This window comes from Argopecten irradians, chromosome 7 (assembly GCF_041381155.1).
Source record: "Argopecten irradians isolate NY chromosome 7, Ai_NY, whole genome shotgun sequence".
NCBI lineage: Eukaryota > Metazoa > Mollusca > Bivalvia > Pectinida > Pectinidae > Argopecten > Argopecten irradians.
Genome location: NC_091140.1, coordinates 30,979,327 through 31,002,155, shown reverse-complemented (window position 1 = coordinate 31,002,155; position 22,829 = coordinate 30,979,327). Strand labels below are relative to the sequence as shown.

Sequence of the window (22,829 nt, the reverse complement as noted above, 5' to 3'; positions counted from 1 at the left end):
TATGGTGACTTTGACAATCTATGGAAAGTAACATCCCTATATATCATATTTATAATACACAATTGTGAGCTGAATCATTATTACAGGACTTACTCTTATATTCACGATTTTCATGAAAGATGACTTTTGTGTATTAAAAGAGAAATCGACAACGCAATGGTTTGGGTTATGCAAGTTAAAGAATTCTATGGGAAAGTTTTATGATCAACTGAATATGCTCATAGTAAAATATTTATGTGCTATACAAGGTGAAATACTTTGCGCTTTGTACACGTGTAGTTCGTATATGCGTTGTGGCTCTGGTGTCGTGATGGTCATCCACTGTGGAGGGACACCGACTTGACTTAAATTTATACATTACATGGTGTCGATAAAACAGAGAACGGTTACTTTTCCGGAACGCCTGGTTCTGATGCAATTGTCCTCTTTAATGTTTTAGTACAACGTCAAAAGGTCGGTATAGCAGTCGACCGCCAAATGATGGGAATAACACAACTAGGGTTAAGGAGTCTTTGCTTGTTAACCTCTCCTTATTTAATCTGTATTTACATTTCATTACGTTTTTCTTATAAATCCGTTTGGTTTGGAAAACTTTTTTTTGATCAAGGGTTTGAGTAAGCTCTGAGAATACCCTAAATATTGAATCGAACGTACAATTATATATTTTATGTAGCCTTAGATGTTTTCTGCGGACTTTCATGCTAGACTGTATTTCCAGAACAACCACACAGGAGACAGAAAGATTTTTCATTATTTTATATAACAAAAACTGACATCTAATATCATAACAAAATTAATATCAACAGCTATAGTATAAATAACAGTGTACATATATTGATCTGCAGTAACAAATATGAGCAATGAAAAAAATGAGATTTTCCATGTCAGTGAATAAATAATAAATGAATACAAATTGATTGATGAATATATCGTTGAATGTGTGTTTTCCTCCCTATTCCACGTGTAATGTTAAATAATTGTTTTGGCAGTGACTTTAGAGTGAGATCGTCTTTTGTTCTGACCCAAATAAATGGCACAGTAAACAAATGATGACGTCAGCAGTTTTTGTGCACCTGCTTACTATGCGCCTCCTTGTCTGATACTTCGATTTGACATTAACGAATTGGACCACGTCCGAGATGCTGGCGGTGTGTACTTGGTGACCTCCTGGTGACAGGAACTCTGGGAAATTTTCTTCATCTCAAAGCTTTCTGTTCAGTGACGTTGGCACTTCTTGCTCTCCTAACCTCGTGATGGCGGTAACCATGGCAACCATTGTGTTTCCTTGGCTACTGAAATTCAATGAAAATAGATAAAGATTGACGGATATTTGACGGCGAAATAATCATGTTATGTTACAAAACACCGTTGTGAGACCATTGTTTTGAAATTGTTGTAATGCATTGTTAACATAAACATAAAATGGGAATACATGCTATCACGGTTATTCAGCTCCAAGAGGGCAGTTCTTGAGACTTTCTCCAACCAAATCAAATTACCTTGACGATATAACTACCATAAATCTAGACTAACGCTTACACATTTAGTACCTTATAGCTATTAGATTATACATGATTATCTTGTGGGGAATATAAGGGCAGAACTTGTAATGTGATGAAGTTCACCAGTATGTCGTAGGGATGCACTCGTCTAAATATAAAGTTGGTTTGGACTGTTATTAATTGCGTGACGAAGAATAAAAATGTTTTCCCCCACTTCCAAATTCAAATTTTCTACTTTTAAATCCAACTGAATTCGAAAAAATGTATTCTTATTTGAAATGTATGGCTTCCGAACAATTCATCATGAAATGTTCGTTTAAACATTAATTGAACATCTCCTTACATTAATCATCTAAACGAAAAAATGATTTGAGGAAACCATAGTAATTTTTTCCATTTTGTCAAAATATTATTTGTCAACTAGTTGTGCTCACATTGTAAATAAAAAATATACGTTTTAATCATTGGAAACAAATTGCACGTACACCCTTAACAAGAAGACCGAATGTGGTTGTGACCTTAAGCTTATGACAGCTCATTTTGTCTTTCAGAAGAAGAGAAAATATACGGAATAAGAATAAAACTTCCCAAATTTAGTCGCCTTTTGCAAAGCTACATATGTCCGTGGTTTTTTTCTCACAGTAATTAAGGATACTTAGGGTCGATTTAAAGATTTTAAGACATTATTGTAATAACTTTCGTTAAACCGAGTGTGTCTCTTTAAAAACTGAAAATATAACAGGCTGCAGCACCAAGCACTGTGTGCTTGCTCTTTTGTTGTATGCTTGTTCTATTTCTGGCGGGATAGAATAAGAGTTCCAGTATTACAAAGAGTCACTACACAAACACAATGCAGTCTCCAAAACACATACGTATTTCAAACACGCAGCCCATACCAACACGGGAAAGCATCATTAAATGATCCTAGCTATTAATACCGGACGTTAATCTAATCTGCATTCAACCAACCAACAAATTTTCAGTATCTCTAGTCCATATTTGTGTCCATTTCTACTCAAAGGTAGTCATCATATGACCAGCTTTCTAACTGTCCAATATTAAATTGTCATTTAATGACCATTTTGTCAATGTTATCCTGACAAAAGAAAGATTAAAATTATGCTTGATGACATGAGGATAATTAAAGTGTCTTTACCTCGGTAACCTTGACCCTTATTCACAGCTCGGTGCGTCAATGCATCCTTGAAGCATCGTCTGACCTTGCGATGACATTGAGCGTTGTGGCCTTGGAGTTTCCTTAGCGACTTTGTAACGCCGAGCGGTGGCAGACGAGTTATTGTGTGTCATATTGTTCCCCTGTAAATTTAAACCGAAAGTCAATATTACCATCACAAAAACATAAAGTTCTATTAAAGTCCTGCCTTAAATATCGCCATAACAACCGAGTAAAGAAAGGGTTATTCATAGTTCTAAGCCAGGTTTTATCATAAATACTCAATAAAATGCCGGTATTGACACAGAAAATAATACTTGTTTTACATGATGTCAAAATTTTGCAAAAATGGAATTTACGACAAATTGTAGAATAGCAATAAGGATTCAGTTCTGCATTTATTAAATAATGTTCATATAATGACAAACGATCCAGGCTAAATGGGATATCGATATGGCGTATAAAATGCGAGGACGGATCCATAAAGGGATCGGCGGCCAATTGGGAACGCAACACGCACACAATGCCAAGTGGCGCGGTCAAAGACTGTCATATCTATTGGACTTAAACACAGATGACGGAAGTGCCTGGCAGAGCCGCTGAATGGCACTTTGGAAACAATAGGTAGTGATTTAAAGGCCTGTCATAAACATCGATATGCTTCCATTACAAACAAATACACAGTGATATTAGTATTAATCATGTATCAAAACTTTCAGTCTAGAACAACGAACACAAAAGAAGTATACCTTGGAGTTGACAGACGACATTGTAGAGTTGCCCGAGTCAAGACTCAAAATGGTCCACAAAGTCGCCATCCGGCTGAGAAACGTCATAACTACGTCATTATCGGTCCTGTTATCGACACCAGGGGGGCGCTAGCAGTAGTCCACACTACGTCATGGCATGGGTTTCGATGACGTTGCATATATGATTGTCGAAGGTTATCAATATGACGATATTGGTTATTTATATTGGTTATTTATACCAATAATCTAAGTTCAAAATATTATGCATTTTATTTGAATACGTCGAAATTTCCCTCTTTGGAGCCCTCTATTTCCTCATCACACAACCTGCAAAGACAAAATGGTGATGAATATTCATTAGCGTCGAGGCTTAGTCTCCATGGTGATGAGGTAGTTTTACTGTGACGGTTAATTTATAACTGTTTGCTTTCTTATTCCCCAACAAGTCATCAATTTCAAACTTTTTCTTCAGTGTTTAACATGAATAATTATGATTAGAAATTAAGTAACGAAACGAGATAGCCCGTAATAGCTATATCGATTAGTGTTTCTGAGCAGATCTGCACATCAATTTTCATTTCTGTTCAAATTTGAAGGACATTTGATGAAACCAGAAGGCCAGTAAATTTATCAAATTTGTGTGCCTACGAGCAGAAAACATCACAGTTGTCTCGTTTATAACATTTTCTCCTGTACTTAATTTAGAATTATTGAATTTCTTTAACTTTTTCTCCCGTATTTCGGTTTCCTAGGTAACTTTTTCAACATTTACAATGCATCCATTGTTCTAAAGTCGTGCATGGAAATCGTTTGTCTCTTCTCTTTGAAATTAAGCACCTGGTATACACTTTGATAAAACAGTTTTGTTCGAGTGACTTAATCGCTTGTTTTATGCAAAGTTGATTGCATTTTATTAAACAAGAGAATTTAGGTTTAATTGCTACCAATTTTGTTAATTAAAGTCAAATTTTCTCCAGAACAATACTTTTGATTATTTGTCTTTTTATCTCCAACATTTGCCCGAAAATCTCTCTGGGACATTGACGTTGATTGCATGCCTTCTTTTTCCTATTCCCTTAAAAATACAAACGAAATCCATGCATCGTAGCGACAACGCTAAAAATGTAGTATTTTTTTAGCTGTATTTTTTTATATCCTTCATTAATCGGAGAACAACGAGTTTTAACCACAAAGATTTCATTAAAATTGAATTATACATGTGCATCATTGTCCATTAAAGTCTGCTCATACTCAACGCTCAGCAAAAGGGAATGGGACGACTGGTTTGCCCATTGTCAGTATAGGCAACAAATCATTACCTAAAATGGCATGGCTTTGCAAACAAAGACAAAATGGGACATAATGAACGGTTACTATATGTCCCTACAAAAAATTCGTCAGTACATCTTTGAGAAATGAATAATATGGCGTCATATGAAAGCATGAATCTGCTGAATCCGCAATTTTTCATTAAAAAAATACCACAATGTTGCTGTTTAGCTTTAAGACAAGTAATCAATTTTGCTATTTCAAACCATTTGGTACAAAACCGAACACAGTACCGTCTGCAACTAAGTAAATATTCGACACTATTCGACAACCATTAGCCAAAACAGATCAAAGCTTTACGCGATTGTTCCTCGCGAGCCTCGTTCCGGGGTCTGAGGGAGCCAATATTTGTTAAACCATTACCTGTGGACGGACAAACTAATTCTGGACGCAGTATCGATCGAACGATAAAAATCTCGACAGTGTTAATATAATATCAAGGATACGGTTTCGATTCGCCACCGCGATGAATGATTATAACAAAACTTAAATTGACGTTATTAAACAAGCAATATGTGCTTTACCGATTTTTATTAGACGACCAGGCATTCTCTTGTCCCTAGGCTGTGAAGAGATTTGAAACGCACCGAGAAAATATTCAGACACAGACACAGAGCGAGTATCACACAGTACACGGCAACCATGGCAATTTCCCCCTCTCTTCCCCCAATATTAAATAAAAATGCTACGATAGCTTTCAATACAATTGTTTATATCTTAAGTTATCGTCATGTGGGCGAGTTTCATGCGCCGAGTCTCAGCTATTATCGGCTTCATTCCCTTCCTGTAATGGACGTCCACTCAAAATCAGCCTAACTTATTTTACCGTTCAGTGAGAGAACAAGACGATTTAGACCTTACGGTATCAGCATTGGGCAGGTTCTCTGGTCTCTAAACAGTTGAACGACAATTTTATCACATAAACTGTTTCAAACTCTCCGTATTGTACGGAAGCGTATTATACGGAAGCGTATTAGGCTCACGTACGACAATATTTTTCAGGATAACGAAAATGTTTTATTTGGCGGCCGCCAAATAATTATCTGGCGGCCGCCACTTAATTTATCTGGCGGCCGCCACTTAATTTATCTGGCGGCCGCCACTTAATTATCTGGCGGCCGCCACTTCATTTATCTGGCGGCCGCCAGATAAGTATATGCCAGAAATTTAAGTGGCGGCCGCCAGATAATTATTTGGCGGCCGCCAAATAAAACATTTTCGCTATCCTAAAAAATATTTTCGTACGTGAGCCTAATACGCTTCCGTAGTATTGCCATTGATTTCTCTCGCACGTTGTATAATTGTTTTTCTATAGACCATACCCACTGTATATTTTAATCGTTCATGATAAATCTTAAATGAAGCGAGGCTGTTTATTTTATCAACCTCAGAAAATCAAAATAGATGACGAATGTGTACTGTAGATTTAAGTGTAGGCCAGCGACTCGCTAAATAACAAAATAAATATAGCGCGATTAACCTGTATGAGTAACTTCCGCACAAACACAATTATGTAGTTCTACTTTTCCTATCCGTATAGGTATGTATAAAAATATGTTACACCATTAAACAGCGAGTTTAACAGCTTTAGGAAAAACAAAGTTCTTGGGGAAAAATATGATTAGATAAATAGATAATCGTATAGAATTCTGTCGTGATGGAAATGGTAGCATTATCTTCTATTGTGAACTGGTAATGATTATGACATCATTTGTGAGTGAAACGTTGCAATTTTCTGAGAAAACAACGCACTTTCTTAATAAATAAAACATTGATGTAACGTTATATGAATGCACCAAAGGGAAGATAACTCTGTGTAACAAACAACACTAATTTTCTCTTGATGCGCAAATAAAAATACTGAATTTGTCTTCGTAAAGGTCGCCAAGGTAAGATGAAGGAAGTGTTATATTCATCAAAGGAAGAACATGCAATATACTTCGTAAAGGTCGCCAAGGTAAGATGAAGGAAGTGTTATATTCATCAAAGTAAGAACATGCAATATAAAATGTAACATAATATACGATTAAAGTTGTTGTTATAAATGAAGTACAAGGTATTATAATTTTAAGCAGTATTGCCAACCCCTGTGCGGTCAACAATGAAAAAACACAGGCGAAAGCCTAGGGAAGTTATGTTGTATATGTGTGGATAGTTACAATGTAAGACGTGTTAGATATATACCTCGGCCGTCTGTTCGAAGGTTGATTGGTCAGGGTAGAGAGTGATGAATGACTGGGGTATGTGGGAGGGGTAAGCAGGCTGGGAGGGGCGGGTCTGACGAATGATTCCTCCCATACCATCAACCGGACCCTCGTGGTGTTCACTCCAATCCCATATCGCCACGGAATCCGATATGATTTCCGGCTGGGTCCGGCTCGGAGATTTCTGTAATTTAACAATATTCATATGTTTTAATTATCAGAATATTTAAGGTTGTATGTGACATTTTAAATTTAGCCCATGTAATTTCTCAACTAAGCAATAAAGAAAGAAAAATAGCACGTATAAGATTGTACGCCTCCGAACCGCCATTTATCTTCTGTACTTTCTGGGCGGATCCGGACACAGAAATGGGGTGATATTTTTGTATCCAGGATGAGAAGATTCATTGTTTCTTAGTCGACTCTTTTCTTGAAAAACGCAGACGTTTCTTAACCCAATGGCCGCGTTTCTGGTACTATGACCAACGGAACTGACTAGAATTGATCTCCATTTTCTAATGTACTTGGCGAAGGAAATGTCAATAACACGAGGTCACTAAAGCACACATTAAGAATTACAAATACTACACGGAATACTATGGCAACGCTCTTGAATTTCCCCTAGGTTGATATAACGGTACAAGTATTGTGACAAATTGCGGTATAAATTGTAGAGTAAGCCATGCGTAGTGTGAGTAATTTAACATAGACTGGTCCTAGTGTTATATCTATACGTTCTGGTGTATTTGGGTGAGAATAAACCACGCGGACAGTTCAATGGGTTCCATCCATGCGGTCAATCATGAATCCCGAGGGTGACCGAATGCGATTTCACCATCGGTGCTTTACATGCATGTTACCCCGGATGATGTTTGTGTACTCTTTACGAACTGTATTCGTAAATTCCGATATTGAACATTTATCACGAAATGAGATTGTTACACAATGCATTACATTCAATGGATATTTTTGTGGAACCAACCATTGTGACATCACACGCAACAACTGTACGGTATAACTGTGTATAACGGAATATAGTCCATCAACCTTATTTCCTTTTTCATCATCATGTAACGAGAATGGAATATTTTTCATTAAAAGTATAACTTTTTTCGAAAATTTAAAACACATTTAATTGTTATATTCACGATGTAAATAAATGAATGTATATCTAACACCACGCCAAACTCTCGTGCAATACGAGAGCTACAGGAGCTGATGTCTGCGAACGCCCCCGTTTAGAAAGCGGTTATAGTCTTAAACAAATCATTCTGTTGCAACATCAATGAGGCCCCAATACCAAAAACTAATTTTCAGGGAGAAAGATGCGAACTTGTTACTTTTTTTCTCTTTTCGTTTCCGATGTAACAGTAAATGCACAATTAGGGAACAAGTTTTAGCAAATTACCCACCATGCCAGCGTAATTACCCACAATCCACTGTATTACAAGGCCGAACCAGTTATTGATCTATTATAAGCATTTTGTTAATTAGATTAAACGCTTGTCTGTAATTTGTTCGAAAGTACAACGATTTGTTTTCTTGCGAGTCGAGACGGGAAAAATAGGAAGATCTTAACGTTGCATTGTGTTTACATGTTATCTTAATAATTTCGCGGAAGTACAGCACGAATAATTGTTTTTAAAAGGTCTATTGATCAAATCAGTATGAAAGAAAGCAATAAGTTCTGCTTTTCATTTTTGAAACGGGCGTTAAAATTTTAATTGTTCACGATGAATTGACTTCCTTTTAAGATTCAACGAAATCTAAACGACCAATCCGTAATGAAAGAATTATGGGATTTTTCTTAAAATAGTCCGTTTACTTTCTTTCAATGACAATTCTATGGAAACCCGTTATAATTTGTCGCATCCACACAAAAAATTGTCCTGTCTCTTAGACATGGTAAAGAAGACGATAATTACTGCAATTTGTCTGAAGAAAAGCTTCTGTGAAATACTGGAATAATATTCTTTAAATTAGTTTAAAGCTTTATGGATCTTTTGACTTTTCAGACTGACAATTGACGTCCCTTCAAAACGTCACAGACGAACGTAGACAGTATATACCCGGATTTTCTCACGGCAGTCTGAACTATCCTGTTGCTGACGTTTTGACATAAACGGTGACATTTCAAGTCAAACGGTTGGCTCTTACTTCTGATAATTATGCTGTTTTCGTGTATTCGGCCACTTAGGGCGGATTTCAGTCCTATTTAGGCTGACATCATTGCCACTTATCGGTGGCAGTCAAGCCTTTTGTGGCACGTCTTATCATAATAGCACAACACAATAGCTAATTCCATGCCGACTTTCAGACACGTTTAACTTTTCCAGTGTCTAATGCACCTCAAGTATTCCGATAAATAGGGTCGATAAAAAACCAAGATAAGGGATAAAGTCATTTTAAAATTGTCCAGTTTGATATCGATATATGAAATGGACAACAGTATTTATGATTTTATCAATGCTGATTTTCGGGTCGTTACTAAGATATTTTGGACCGTAGTTTTAACTTTCCATATATGTTTATATCTGATATATGTTCAACAATTTTACGGGAAGGAGCGTCTATCATGATGAATATATGTATTGATATAAAATATCAAAGCTGGATGACTTGGTTTCAAAAGAATTTAGGTGTGATGTTTAACTTGAGTCGAGTGGGGTTATTTTCATTTGTCGTGAAGGACACGGATGACCAATCACGGACTACTTTCTCTTTGAAGGAAAGGTAATTAGCATAAATCTACCCCAATATAAAAACGGTGGTGAAAAGAAATATGAAATTGATATCTCCACAAAAGCGTCAAATTACGGAAAGACGTTTTAAACAGGTACTGTTCGGTCCTTTTATATTCAGAATTATGGTCTGTCGTTCAAATTCATGATTAATTTCTAAACCATTTGAGCACCTTTATTAAATATGACTCAGAAAAGTTGAATGCAATAGTTTATCTATATGACAATCTAAAAATTGCATTTGTGCTGAAATTCGTCGTTTCGGAATATTTTTAATGAGTTTCTCGAACGAATTGCATACGGAATATAAGTACAAATGTTGTCTCCATAACGCCACACAGTAATAAAGTGCTTGTATGTGCTCAACAGTTATTATATCTGTGGATTTTGGGTGTTTTTGTATCAGAAATAATTATGACAAGTCTCTATGGATATTTATGACAGATTGACAAGAGTAATCCTCGTGATTCGAAACATAATTCCGGAAACTTGTGTCAATTAATATCTCTACTGTTACAGAACACACGTAATTTACAATTTGCCATGTATCTTACGTGTAATTTCACCAGAGTTGCAAGAAATAACAGCAAATTTTCGTATTAGTCGATCGATAGAAGACTTTTACAGACGAAATTCACTGGCGTTTAATAACGATACTCGTTATTTTCGCACGTGCGTTTTTGTTGGTAACTAAAGTACACTGCAATGTCTCTATTGAAATTGCTTCTGTGTTCCGAGTACAATATGAATCAAACATAATTTCAATACGAAACATGGAAAATGATACCACTTAAATAGGTTTACCAAGAGTTATATAAAGCTTTTGTTTTGTACATAAAACTATGTTACATATCTGTGTCAAAGCATCCTTAAAAAATATGACGGTACACATCGACTTTTACGCTTACATCGAGTTTCTGCTCAACCAGAACTATTATTATCAATACTTTTATGAATAAAGAAGTGTTAAAAGGAAATGTTTATAATGGTCAATTATTTTATACATTTCGCTTAAATTAATATTTTCATTAAAATCATGCCTATAATACGCCACTCGTATTTTGAAAAAAAAAACTGCCTATAAAGGTTACATGTATTTCATAAAACCCGCTTATAACTGTGCAGCCATACATGTATGTAGTTTACATACTTGTCCTTAATTGTCATCTGAGTTTTATAAACACCTGTCTATATATATTATACCGATAACATAGATTTAACATTCTATACACACCTGTCTATATCGGTCAGCTGAGTTTTAAAATGAATCATGCACGGCATAGGAAGAGCGAAGCTCTACTTGTTTATTTTAATTTTTATTTCATGTAGAAGAAATAATTTTGAAATGAAAGGACGTACTTCAAACTATAGAATTATATGATATAACAATTGTCCAGCATAAACTCAAAGAAATGAAAGCAAAGATTCGGATTTCTCCTGTGTCAATGCAAGACCTGGAATGCCGCGTATGCTAATTTTATTATTTCGCGCCATTTGTTGACGTGATGTGACGTCATGATGCCTTTTACTCATCTTCGCTTGATGGATTTTTGACTGCATTCCATAGCTTTTAATTTTCAAAGTATTATTATTATTATTTTAAAAAATAATGAAAAATCTTTAATTACTTCTGTAATGCATTGGCATTACATTTACTGGGGAAGCAGTACCGGGGCAGCGCACAACCGGAACAGGTTAAACCTGAAGTACGAAAATTTTTTAGCCATCCATTAATGCAAACCATTGATATCAATATGTACTTTTGCTTACGTACATGTTACCGGCACAGAGTTTCGTTTGCGCGTCGAAAGAGCATCGCTCTTACAAACACCTGTCTATAATGACCACGAGCATTTTATGTTATTGTACTTTTTATTTGTTAATTTACCGTTACTTTTCTTCTTTGTCTACTTTACGATAAGATGGCTCTACATGTAAGTAAAATATGATTGTATCAGTAAGGCTTTTTTTAGAATGCAATTGGCCGTTATAAGCAGGTGTTTATAAAACTCAGGTGACCGTGTATAGAATGCAGGTGACCTTATGGACACGTATTTCTTAAATCTATATATGTGATCGGTAAAGACATGTACAAATTAACAAATAAAAGATACAATTTCCTGACGTTCTGTCATATTTCAGAAAATGTCATAACTATACACCAACGGAACTTGTCGATACGGGATCTTTTTTATGTGAAAATACCGTCTAGACCAAGGAAACGGCTATATATTCAATTATTAGTTATAAATTGAGGCAAAGTACCCGACGTGCCATGTAAACACATGGTTGTCTGTACACATAGGCTGTCAGAATAAACCATTTCGAATATCCGTCTGGGAAGACCATTTTAATTCACCAATCATCGTATGATTTCGTCGCCACGTGCTTTTGGGCATGTTGGTAATGATAGGTACATGCGGTATATGCGGTGGTCGTTTGGCCAGTACATTTATCATGCTAATTTACCTGTCTGCAGAGGTGAAGTGTCCACAGTTCTGTTATTACCTATAATTCCGGCCAATCAAGTCTAAAGGACTGACCATTATCTGACCATTACCGTGATCGTATCTACAAGACGGTCACTAATGACCGTCTATATCATCAGTGTATATTAGAGTATATTAGAGGTATAGGAGTACAAGGGTTCAGTTCATACAGGGGACAAGTGTCTTAGGGAATCTATCATCACTTAGGAGGGGTGGGTTGTTGGTTAAATGTGGAGAGGGATGATATAGGTTTGACTTGACATTTCTTTGAATGATATGAAATGTATAAAGGTATAAAGACGTATAGTCTTTCTGATCACAAATGATAAGGCAGTCAGGAGTCCACGATAGTACCTGCTGATCAACCAGAGTTATTCCCCTTCAGAGGGAGGTAACTCTAATTATACGCGTACGGTGAGTGTCATGTAATTGACCAATAAATGGTTTGACCTGACGACGAAGAGGTAGGGGGACTACATGTAACGGTAGTGATACACTTCAATCATTGGGCCGCCGTACACTCGTAGAAGGAATTTCATTTTATTTCAATACATGTATGGCTATACATTTACATTTACACCAAAACATTTGAACTAGAATATAAATCCTGGTAGATATGAATTATTTAATCAATCTATACGGTACAGTACTGTGTATACATGTACGTAATACGCTATAGGCCATCAAAACATGTGTCTCTGTCACTAAATTGTAGTGTGCCATGTTAAGTTCAGACTGTTGGAATTTGTTTATCGTCATTTCATAGCAGAACAGAAATAAAGATATAAATTTGTAATTTTTGCGTGCAGACACGTTCTAATTCCGGATAATAACGGTCCGGCCAACCGATTTTCTAGTTACAATTTTATCGTCCTGCAGCATCAGTACCCGGCCGTATCAATCGGTAGCAGGTGCGAGTACGCATGCGCACTATCCAGAGATCAATTTAACACTAATTATGGACATCACACCTGATTACATCTGTTGTTATTTACCGTCTCAATACACAAAAAACAACAAAGCTAACCTTTGTTTCGAAACTCGCTGGGTATTGATCGTTTCGGTACAACAGGAAGGAACACTCTACGGTTTAGCCACTACGGGGCTCGTATTATTTAAGTACATCGTAAAACATAACATCATCGTATAAAAATGTTTGAACTAGTCAGTCACAAAAGACTCTTTCACATTTTGGCAAATGACGCCTTGGAGACTTAATACAGATGTTATTTTGTTAAAGTATTTTTTGTGCTTGAAAAACGCGTATGTTACTGAATTTACAATGTTCGTGTGAGGTTTTTTCATGTCCGTGACACTCGTGAGCGAGTGTGTTGGATATTATTAATATCATAAATATGTTCCACGATCATATTGTTTTTAATATACTTATACAGATGTAATTGAATATATTGTCCATTATAAAGCGTATTCCAGAAAATTTCAAAAGCTCAGTCTGTTCCCCTGGCATGTCATAAGTTGATTATACAGAAGAAATCTTCAATTAACTTTTAATGTCAGTCATTTCATGCTACTCGAAGTTAATTAAGATAAAAAAAATGAATTGCCCAAAAATATTTGAACTCAAGCTTGAAAATTTGCAATGTCTTTTTTTGTGTCCAATTAAGATAATTGTCTTGAAGTAAGCAGATGAAAATGTTGAAATTACATAAAAAAATGTCCTTCGGAAGTCGTCCAATTTGACATCCCAGTATCACATAGGTAGAACCTGATTCAAGTTCTCGGGAATTATCCGCCTTAATGCATTCTGGGATCAATTAGTCTTAATTGCTTCGCTGAAATTAAATGACTGAAGGAAATACGCGATAAAAAGCTTAAGCCATTATCTTGTCCTTGTAAAATTAGGTCTTGTTAATTAAAAGGATCATCCTATCGTTTAAATTACCGTAGTTTGTCGCCTGTTTACGAACGAATTTGAAATTGATTCTACAATTTGAACTCCTTACTAATTATATTAATCCTTAATCCCACGCAATGTCAATCTACTCGAAATTGGTGATAATGATCGAGCAATTAAAGTGTTTATGGAATAAGAACCTAAAAATATCAGCTTCAAGCCTTCAACTACTGATTTATTTCCCTTGTTTTATGTATAACAACATTTCCGCCTTCTATTGCTCATGAAGTACCGATTTTGACTGACGGGTGTGTAAGAGAGTAATCAATTTCAATTTGAAATATATTTAGATGTAGATATCAATATACCATCGGGTCTGTTGTGTAATAAATGAGCAAAAATATTCCAAGAGGATGTGTCATTCATTATTTTTACGGATTTTAAGACCAATAAAACCACGGAACTTTTATTTACTGACATACCTAACTCTAACTCTATATTGTACAACAAACACGAGCTCATTTAATTTCATCATTTACGTGACGTCAACACTTACCAACAGTTAAGAAATTATAACAAAGTGTGACACATGCTTTGCAATTGACAAGTTTTCTATAGAAATGATTGTAAAGTGATAAAACTTACCGCTTTCTTCACACGTTCCAGCGTAGCTAGTGCTCGCGGGGAGTTGTCCGCCCTTGGGAAGGTGTCATTATTACGCGGGAGGGTGTCTGTGAGCGTCTTTTGCATTGCCTCCCTTGTGTAAATCCCATTGACCTTGATATCCGGATTATTATGCTCCGGTGCCGTGTCTATTGTTGAGTTTGTAGAAACACTTTCTGGGTATTTAGAGTCCCGCTGTCTATCTTTCCTTCGGATCAGACAAATCGCAAGGATAATGAGAATTGAAAGAACTATGGTCACACATGAAATGGCAATAGCTATAGCGAAATACTTGATCTTTGTTGAAGGATCTTCGGATAAATTTCTACTCGAATCCGTGATTATAATTGTCAACGTACGATAACTTAACTTCGGGGGATTTCCACCATCTTGGACTAGAATCGATAGGTCGTAAGTACCGATATCAGATTGTGCTACATGACGAGACAATGACATTTGACCTGTGAACTTGTTTACAGTAAAAAGTTTCGTTTTGTTGCTGTTTTGTGAAAAATATGAAAGTTTAGCATTATCACCATCATCGTTGTCATAAGCTTTAATGGTGGCAATGATGGTATTGGGGAGAGTGTCAGAAGGCAAATATAACAGGTCCCCGCCAATACTGGGGAAGGTAATTATTGGTATATTATCGTTAATGTCTTGTATGGTGACCTTGACCTCGGCAGTGCTAGTCAAGGGCGGTGACCCGTGGTCATAAGCAATCACCGTGAAGTTATACTGACCAATCAGCTCTCTGTCCAGTGTCCGAGTCCCCAGGATAGTACCATTTCTTAACACATCGAAAGGTAAATAAATGTCAGCACTCGAGGTAAGTGAAAATGACACCTCGCCATTGTCCCTTGCGTCGCTGTCTTGTGCAACAAGTTTACCTACTGACACATTCGGTAACTGATTTTCCGGTATAACGAACTCGAATGACTCCGGTGTGAATTTTGGAAAATTATCGTTCATGTCAATAACGTTAACCTCCACCAGGGCGCTACCTGTCAAAGATGGCGAGCCACCGTCCTCGGCAAACACCTGGAACGTTATACGGGGGGTTGCCTCCCTGTCTAAAGAAACGACGGCCGTTATCACACCGCTATTTGCGTTTATTGTGAAAAAGTTATTATATTCCTCTGGTAACAGTAGAGAATAATTATAACTACTTGGTACAATGGTGTCACTATCTGTCGCTTGCACTTGTAATATACCGCTATAAGGAGAGTCGTTTTCTGGCACATTGACGTAATAAATTGCTTTTGTGAACTGTGGTGGGTTATCGTTGATATCCAGGACTCGAACCAAGATCCTAGAACTCGTATTCAATGGGGGTGTACCGTAATCACGACAATCTATCTCAACGGTATGCCATTCAATCATCTCGCGGTCCAAAACTCGGTTCAATACAAAATTATATTCATTTGGCCCATCAGCAACTAACCGGAAGTTAATGTCATCTATGGAGCACGTGATGACGCCATTTTGTCCATTATCGGGGTCCTTTACCGTGATGATGGCTAAGACGGTTCCAGTGGGGGCCGACTCTGAAACTTCTGCGTAGTAACTTTGAGAGAGAACGTTGATAGTGATTTTTGGCGCGTTGTTATGTGTGTCTAAGACTGTGACGTAGACTTGCGCCTGTGAGATTAGTGGCTGAGTGGCGTTATCTGAAGCTTCTACAATAATTCTATAGGAAGTAGTTCGCTCGTCAATAAGCGAACTGATAACACTTAACTCCCCTGTTGTCGGACCGACTTTGAAGAGCCTTCTGATCTCGTCCGATTGATGGGAACTAAGCCGGTATAATACCCGGCCATTTTCATTCTCGTCTGGATCTGTCGCATTGAAATTTAAAATTACACTGTTTGGTACGATATCCTCCGGTATAGTCAGATTGAAAACTGCTTTCGGAAACTTCGGCGGGTTATCGTTGGCATCAGTAATGGTGATGTTTAAGGTCACCGTACCCGTTTTGGGGTTAATCCCTCCATCAATCGCTACGATCTTTACAATATATTTATTTTCAGTTTCTCTGTCTAGTTCTTGGTCTACAACTAATCTAAGTAGAGCTCTACCGTCCGCGAAGTCAGTTGTCTCCAATATAAACGGAACGTCGCTTGTTTCTATCCTGTAACTTTGGACAGCATTCTGGCCACTGTCCTCATCCGTAGCCCCATCTAGCGGAAAGGACTTTCCCTGTCCGGAATTCTCAGATATTTCCATATCAATCTTACTTTCTGGAAATGTTGGCGCATTGTCATTTATATCGAGTAGTCTTACATGCACTTTTATCTTCTCAAAGAAATCATTGATGGGTGAAATGGCGGTGACATCAAGTTTTAGGATACATTCTGATGACGTAAAAGGGCAAAGGGCGTCACGATCAAGGACGGAAGCTGTATATAGAGCGGATGTTCTTTCGTTAATATGAAAAAGTAAGGCATCAGGATTACCTGTGGTAAGAAGGCTGTATCGTAGTTCAATATTCGTTCCGTTACCTGTAATTAACTGTGCGTCCGTGGCCACTTTCCCCAGGTAAAAATCTGTGTCTTGTTCTTCCTCCATGTTATACAGAATCTCAAAACATGACGTCACAGCGAAGACAAGCATCAGTACCAGGAGAGGCCTACGGTCCATGTTGGATGTTTAGTTTTAACTTACGGCGTCTTAGTCATGTCCATATCGCACTGACCAGCGGTCACTCACACAATGCTATATTGTTTACAAGTTGTAGTACTCACCGGAATCTCTAATTCAATTCACACCCTCTCCGTCTGGCGATAATCCCCACTAGTCTTAATCCAAAAGTTATATCAGTCAATCGTACAACAACTTAGCACAGGTGAACTTTAAGAAACTGTTTTGTTTTTCGACGTGTACACTTCATTTTAAACTGACCACTGTTGCTTTCGTCAAGTCATTTCTCCGTAACAATTTCTCCGGTACATCACTGCTGTTCAGTTTTATTTGTCGTTACCTCACATCTTGGCTGTAATGGTTTGTAAAGCTATATGTAGGTGACTCGTCTCTCCACTACACAGCACACACGACATGCTGTATTTACCTTGCGATCAATGTCAAAACCGTAAGCCACGCCCCTCTTACGACACCGACCAATCGGAACGCCTGTTGTATCGTCATGTCTACACACTCTACCGGTCTATCGGGAGAAAGCAATGTCTGATAAGCTGTCATTGTAAATAGTAAAAGGTTGACGATCTTTTTATAAATTATAAGGCTGTGGACCATTACAGGTAATTTAAGTACATAATTCGCTCATATCCCCGCTACAACACCATCTGCCTATTTACAGACCTGGCGTACCAAACCCTTATATTACATCGGCTAGCGCTGCAAACAAATACTGCCCACCACTACCACGCATCTATTCACTGCTAATATCAGCCTTTCATTTTCATTTTCATACACGCCGATAGTCGTGTTGACATTAGGCCTCACAACCGGTAACAGCCTTTTTACTGTTTTTAAAATCATATTTGATGTTCTTTTGTTAAGAGCACTTTCCTTGAAAACATTCCGCTTGTTATTAATGGATTTTTATATCCATTGCACTTGTTTGTTTTTGATATGGAAATCATGTTTTAGATTATGTAGTTTGTGTCGATAGCACAAGGTCGTGTGTTAGACGCTGAGTTGAGTAGATGAGTTGCACCAAAGCACTGTTGACTCAGGGATATACTGCTCATTAACGAGCCGTCTGACATTGCTCACTTTTGTTTAGAGTACTCACTGTCGATATCGGACCCCTTCTTCTCTGAACTCTGTCTATTGATTAAATTGTTTAATGCGATACATTCTAGACATTGAGAAATAAATGTCTTTAATTTACGATAAAAACACAAATTAAAAAAATGTAAGTTATGTGGTCGCAATGTATCTTTCCATGGTATATAATTCAGAGTATATATAATTTTCCGACGGATTAAATTATTGCATATTGGATATCCTTTATAATCTATGAAATTACATGTACAGCGTAATTAATAAAATTTCAATATCCAGGCGCATCGTGGATAAAAAAAAAATTGTATGATTAAGCATTGTAAATTATGCATTATCACACAGTATGGTTCGATATATCTAACAGATTGGATATAATTTTGGCATATATATAAATAGACATTATCAAGGTCTTAATAAAAATGGAATGATTAGGTTTGAAGTAAATTACATTTCAATATTGGTGTCTTGCTAATGGTTTGGTTTTCTTGATGTCTAACTAATATAGTTCAGTTTTCTTGATGTTTTACTAATGGTTTAGTTTTCGTCAGTATTTTCGCGGATACAGCTATATGAAAAAAAACCTATTGTTTCGTATTCAAAAGGTTACAAACACAAAAATATATACGAAATAAACAAATATATCCTTGTAAATTATAAGCTGTCAGTTAATAAATACGTAATATGAAACCTTAAAGATGCTGACAAATGGTATTTTTTCACTATCAAAAACAGTAGCAGACGAATAAGTGTTTTTCTTCAGTTACAAAAGTTACTTACTTTACACCAATACCACCATTGAAAAGTTTGAGCTTCTAATTTTACTTCAAGTTAAAAATATGAAAAAATTATTAATTGCATCCCGAAAAAATTCCGTCGCACTATATCCTAAATGGAATGAAGTACTGATTGCGCATACAACAAAGGCGAAATAAATTATTTTATATTATTTTTGTGTTAATTAGGCATATGAATACACGATTAAACACCAATTAGTTATTGTTCAAATGATGAATATCATTATGCTCTGTCGGCGGTGGAGCATCTTTTACAGACACAATAATACACAATACACATAGATCCCAGTGATAATTTAGGATTTATTAATCCAAACATTCTCATTTTATCGCTGACGAAGTGCTGTTATTCATACTAGTTATAAGTCTATTACTGAATTATCTTTCTCCCTTTGTCATTGCATCGTAGAGACAAGGGAAAGTGAAAACAAAGGAAGATTCGTTCATAGCAAAATGATATCGTATTTATTTGACGTCATGGGATTCACGAGTTGAATTCATATCGCGTTTGCACTGGTATCTTTTAAATCCAATTTGTAAGCCAGAAATAAAAGACTGCATGTACGTGGGTTGGAGTAACAATTTGCCTGTTAATTGTTGGTTATTTAGCAACATCGTTGCTGTAGTGTTGCTGTAGTACCATTTTTATGCCCCGTCACCTAGAAGTTCTATATAACGTTTTCGGAGACATTGTTACATCATTTATATTCCCGCTATCTCCTGCTTTAAGATTCATGTAAATACCGTCCATGTACATCAATTTAAATGTTTAATATCTCCTCTCAATTTTACTGATATTAAACTTTCCCAATTTTATAGCTACAACATCTCTCTCTCTCCCCATTTATTTTCATATAAAAACGATTTCCATATTTCTCTTATCTCCGGTAATTTTTGTCAAACTTTTATTTTCAAATAAAATGTTCTTCATATTGGCATGCAGGTGTTAGATTTCTTGTGCCCCCTCTCCTTTCTCCGGCGACTTCTGCTGTGTGCGGTCTTGATAAAAAATATCCCGTATTTTGATCATTACGCTTGTGTGTTAATATCATGTTACAGATAATGCATCATTAGTTTTATTGCTGGTAGTTTGAGGGGAGATTTTGTTGTGATGGGCTTTTTCATCAATCACGACCGACCACAAACGGGAGCTCCGTACAGGTACAAGAAAGCCCAGGTGAGAAGTGGAGCCCTAATGGGATTCTTTTGTATACGCCTGTCAAGGGGTCTTGTTGACATACATCCCTTTTAATGTAGGAACATAGACCCTAATGTAGACTCTTAACCATGATAATAACAAAAACAGCTGGAAGGCAATTTCATTCTCAATAAATTTCTTTGACACTGCAGTCATTCAATTGGAGTCCGTAAACGAATTGAAAACCGTATTTTTTTTAATTTAGATATTATTTTCGACGTACGCTTTGTATTCCGCTCTATAAATAATTAATTTGAGACAAAGGAACTCGTTACGTTTGTTATGAAATTGTCACCTTCTTATAAAGCCTTAAGTATAGGTTTTGAATGTGTGCGATGATTTCGTTCGAATCAATGATATACATATATGCGGAATATACCACGTTATAAAGCTATTTGCCATAACCAGACAAAACAATTGACATGGTTTTTTTCATCGGTAATGCATTGAAAACCATCAGGTTTGATGAATACAGCTGTGAAAATCAATCAAAGTCACAGAAAAACATGTATCATGCCTTATACATATTAGTGACAACACAGAATAATGCACGGCTGAAGTTTCTATCCTAATATATGTTTATAGACAAAGATATACGTGCAGAAATCACTGTAGACTTATCAATAACACTAAAAGATGTGAAATAAAATTGTATACCATAACTTGGCTGCGTGGTCTGGCCGTATGCTTAGATGTATTGAGTACTGCGAAAATTCATATTGAGTTCTATAATTTGTACGTGTAAAATTAAAAACCTACGCATTGTAAGTATTGTACTTCTGAAAACGATGGTAATTGTTGGTGGGGAATTTTAAAAGTATTAATCTTTTTGATTCGTCAGAATTGACATTAGGCCACATATAGCTTTAAACCAAACTTTACTAAAGAAATGAGGTATTATTTTATTCTGTTTTTATCCGATGTCACTTTTTCGAACTGCAAATATGTCTTTTCAATTTGTCTTAATGTAATGTTACTTCTAACTATCTCCAAAATGGGGGAAATAAAGAAAGATGATGACTTGTCCGCGATATACACGAAATATGATTGCAGACAACCAATCTAATTAAAATTAGACTTGTATTTTAATTAGATTGGCAAACAACAAAACTTAAGTTGGTCATCATTTTTCTGTCTTTGTGCAACAAAATGCAAGGCGCCTACCCTTTTACTTTAATATGCAAAAATCAGCTGATTATGTGGTGTGTATCCTTTACTTTATCCCGACCTACAAAAGATGCAGCTTTATTTAATGGGTGGTCTTTTGAGGTCTGTGGGTGACATCCTGTCCCAGGGGGCCGGGCCGGGCGGAATAAAACCGTCAATGATACCATACAAAATTAAGAATACACTTGTCGACACGGATTTCTATTAACTGAACCTTTAAGCAAGTTAAATCAGCCGGTTATCTCCAGAACAACTATCTCTCGTCCAGCGAATCCTTGTTAAATGTGGCGAGAGTAGACAGTATGTAACATAAAGCCTTAATACCATGTATTCAATACCCGAACTGGCTCTCGATCTTTGGGAATAGACCAGGACGGTGTTATCGACAAAAGGATTAGGCAAAGTCTTCCATCTAATGGAGCTTTATGTGTTCTTTAAGCAGGATTTTCAGCTTTCATTGGTTTGATAAATAGAGGAATATCTTGGAATTCGGTGTCGTGTATTGGGGTCCGCCAGGGATGTCCGTTATAGTAACGCGTGTTACGATGTGTCTGTAAAACGAACATAAAACGATGATTGCCTCGGTATCACGTAACAAACTTAAGCCAAAACTGATTTAAGTCAATTTTTAACAAAGGTTAAGTAATGGAAGTAATTTAAGTTTTGACTTAGGTCGTTGACTTTTGTTTTGAGAAATCGGAGCCAGTTTCCAATTGAAAGGAACTGATTGTTTTAAGAAGCTCCACCGCTGACAAATGTTTTTTTTTCTCTATGAAAAATACAGGCAGACAAATTCGTAATTTTCATAATTTACAAAAGTAACTTACTTTACACCATTGCCAACATTGAAAAGTTTGAATTTCTAATTTTAATTAAAATATTAAACATACTTAATTTCGTCACGAGAAAAATCCGTGTCACTATGTCCTATATGGATTGAAGAGCTAATGGCGCATGTGCGAAAAGCAAAATGAATTATTTTATATGTATTTTTGTGCTAATCAGACACATAGACACACAATTAAACATCAGTTATTGATGGGTATCGTTTATGCTCTGTCAGCAGTGGAGCATCTTTAAACGTCAATTTTAGCGGTTTGATATGTTATTTTTGCAGTAACCTAGACCCTATTTTAGCAGCAATCCTGTTTTAATGGTAACCATATTTTAGAAGTTATCTTTTTTCAGGGTGACTCGAGCCACGAGAATTTTGCACG

General features: G+C 36.5%; 1 protein-coding gene across 3 annotated transcripts; it reads right to left on the bottom strand.

Annotated features, from left to right (window-relative positions):
* Positions 1-741: 741 nt before the first annotated feature.
* LOC138328129 (protocadherin-9-like) lies at positions 742-17,782 on the bottom strand. 3 transcript variants are annotated; one of them, XM_069274775.1, is made up of 5 exons: positions 14,689-17,782; positions 7,055-7,142; positions 3,426-3,752; positions 2,659-2,819; positions 742-1,292 (listed from the first exon to the last, which is right to left on the bottom strand). In XM_069274775.1, the coding sequence occupies exons 1-3, from the start codon at positions 17,344-17,346 to the stop codon at positions 3,733-3,735; spliced, it is 2,766 nt and encodes a 921-aa protein (XP_069130876.1). In that variant the 5' UTR covers positions 17,347-17,782; the 3' UTR covers positions 742-1,292; positions 2,659-2,819; positions 3,426-3,732. The 3 variants fall into 3 exon arrangements, with proteins under 3 accessions (XP_069130876.1, XP_069130874.1, XP_069130875.1); XM_069274773.1 differs by having other exon boundaries at positions 6,939-7,142; positions 14,689-17,780; XM_069274774.1 differs by having other exon boundaries at positions 742-1,289; positions 6,939-7,142; positions 14,689-17,780.
* Positions 17,783-22,829: the final 5,047 nt, after the last annotated feature.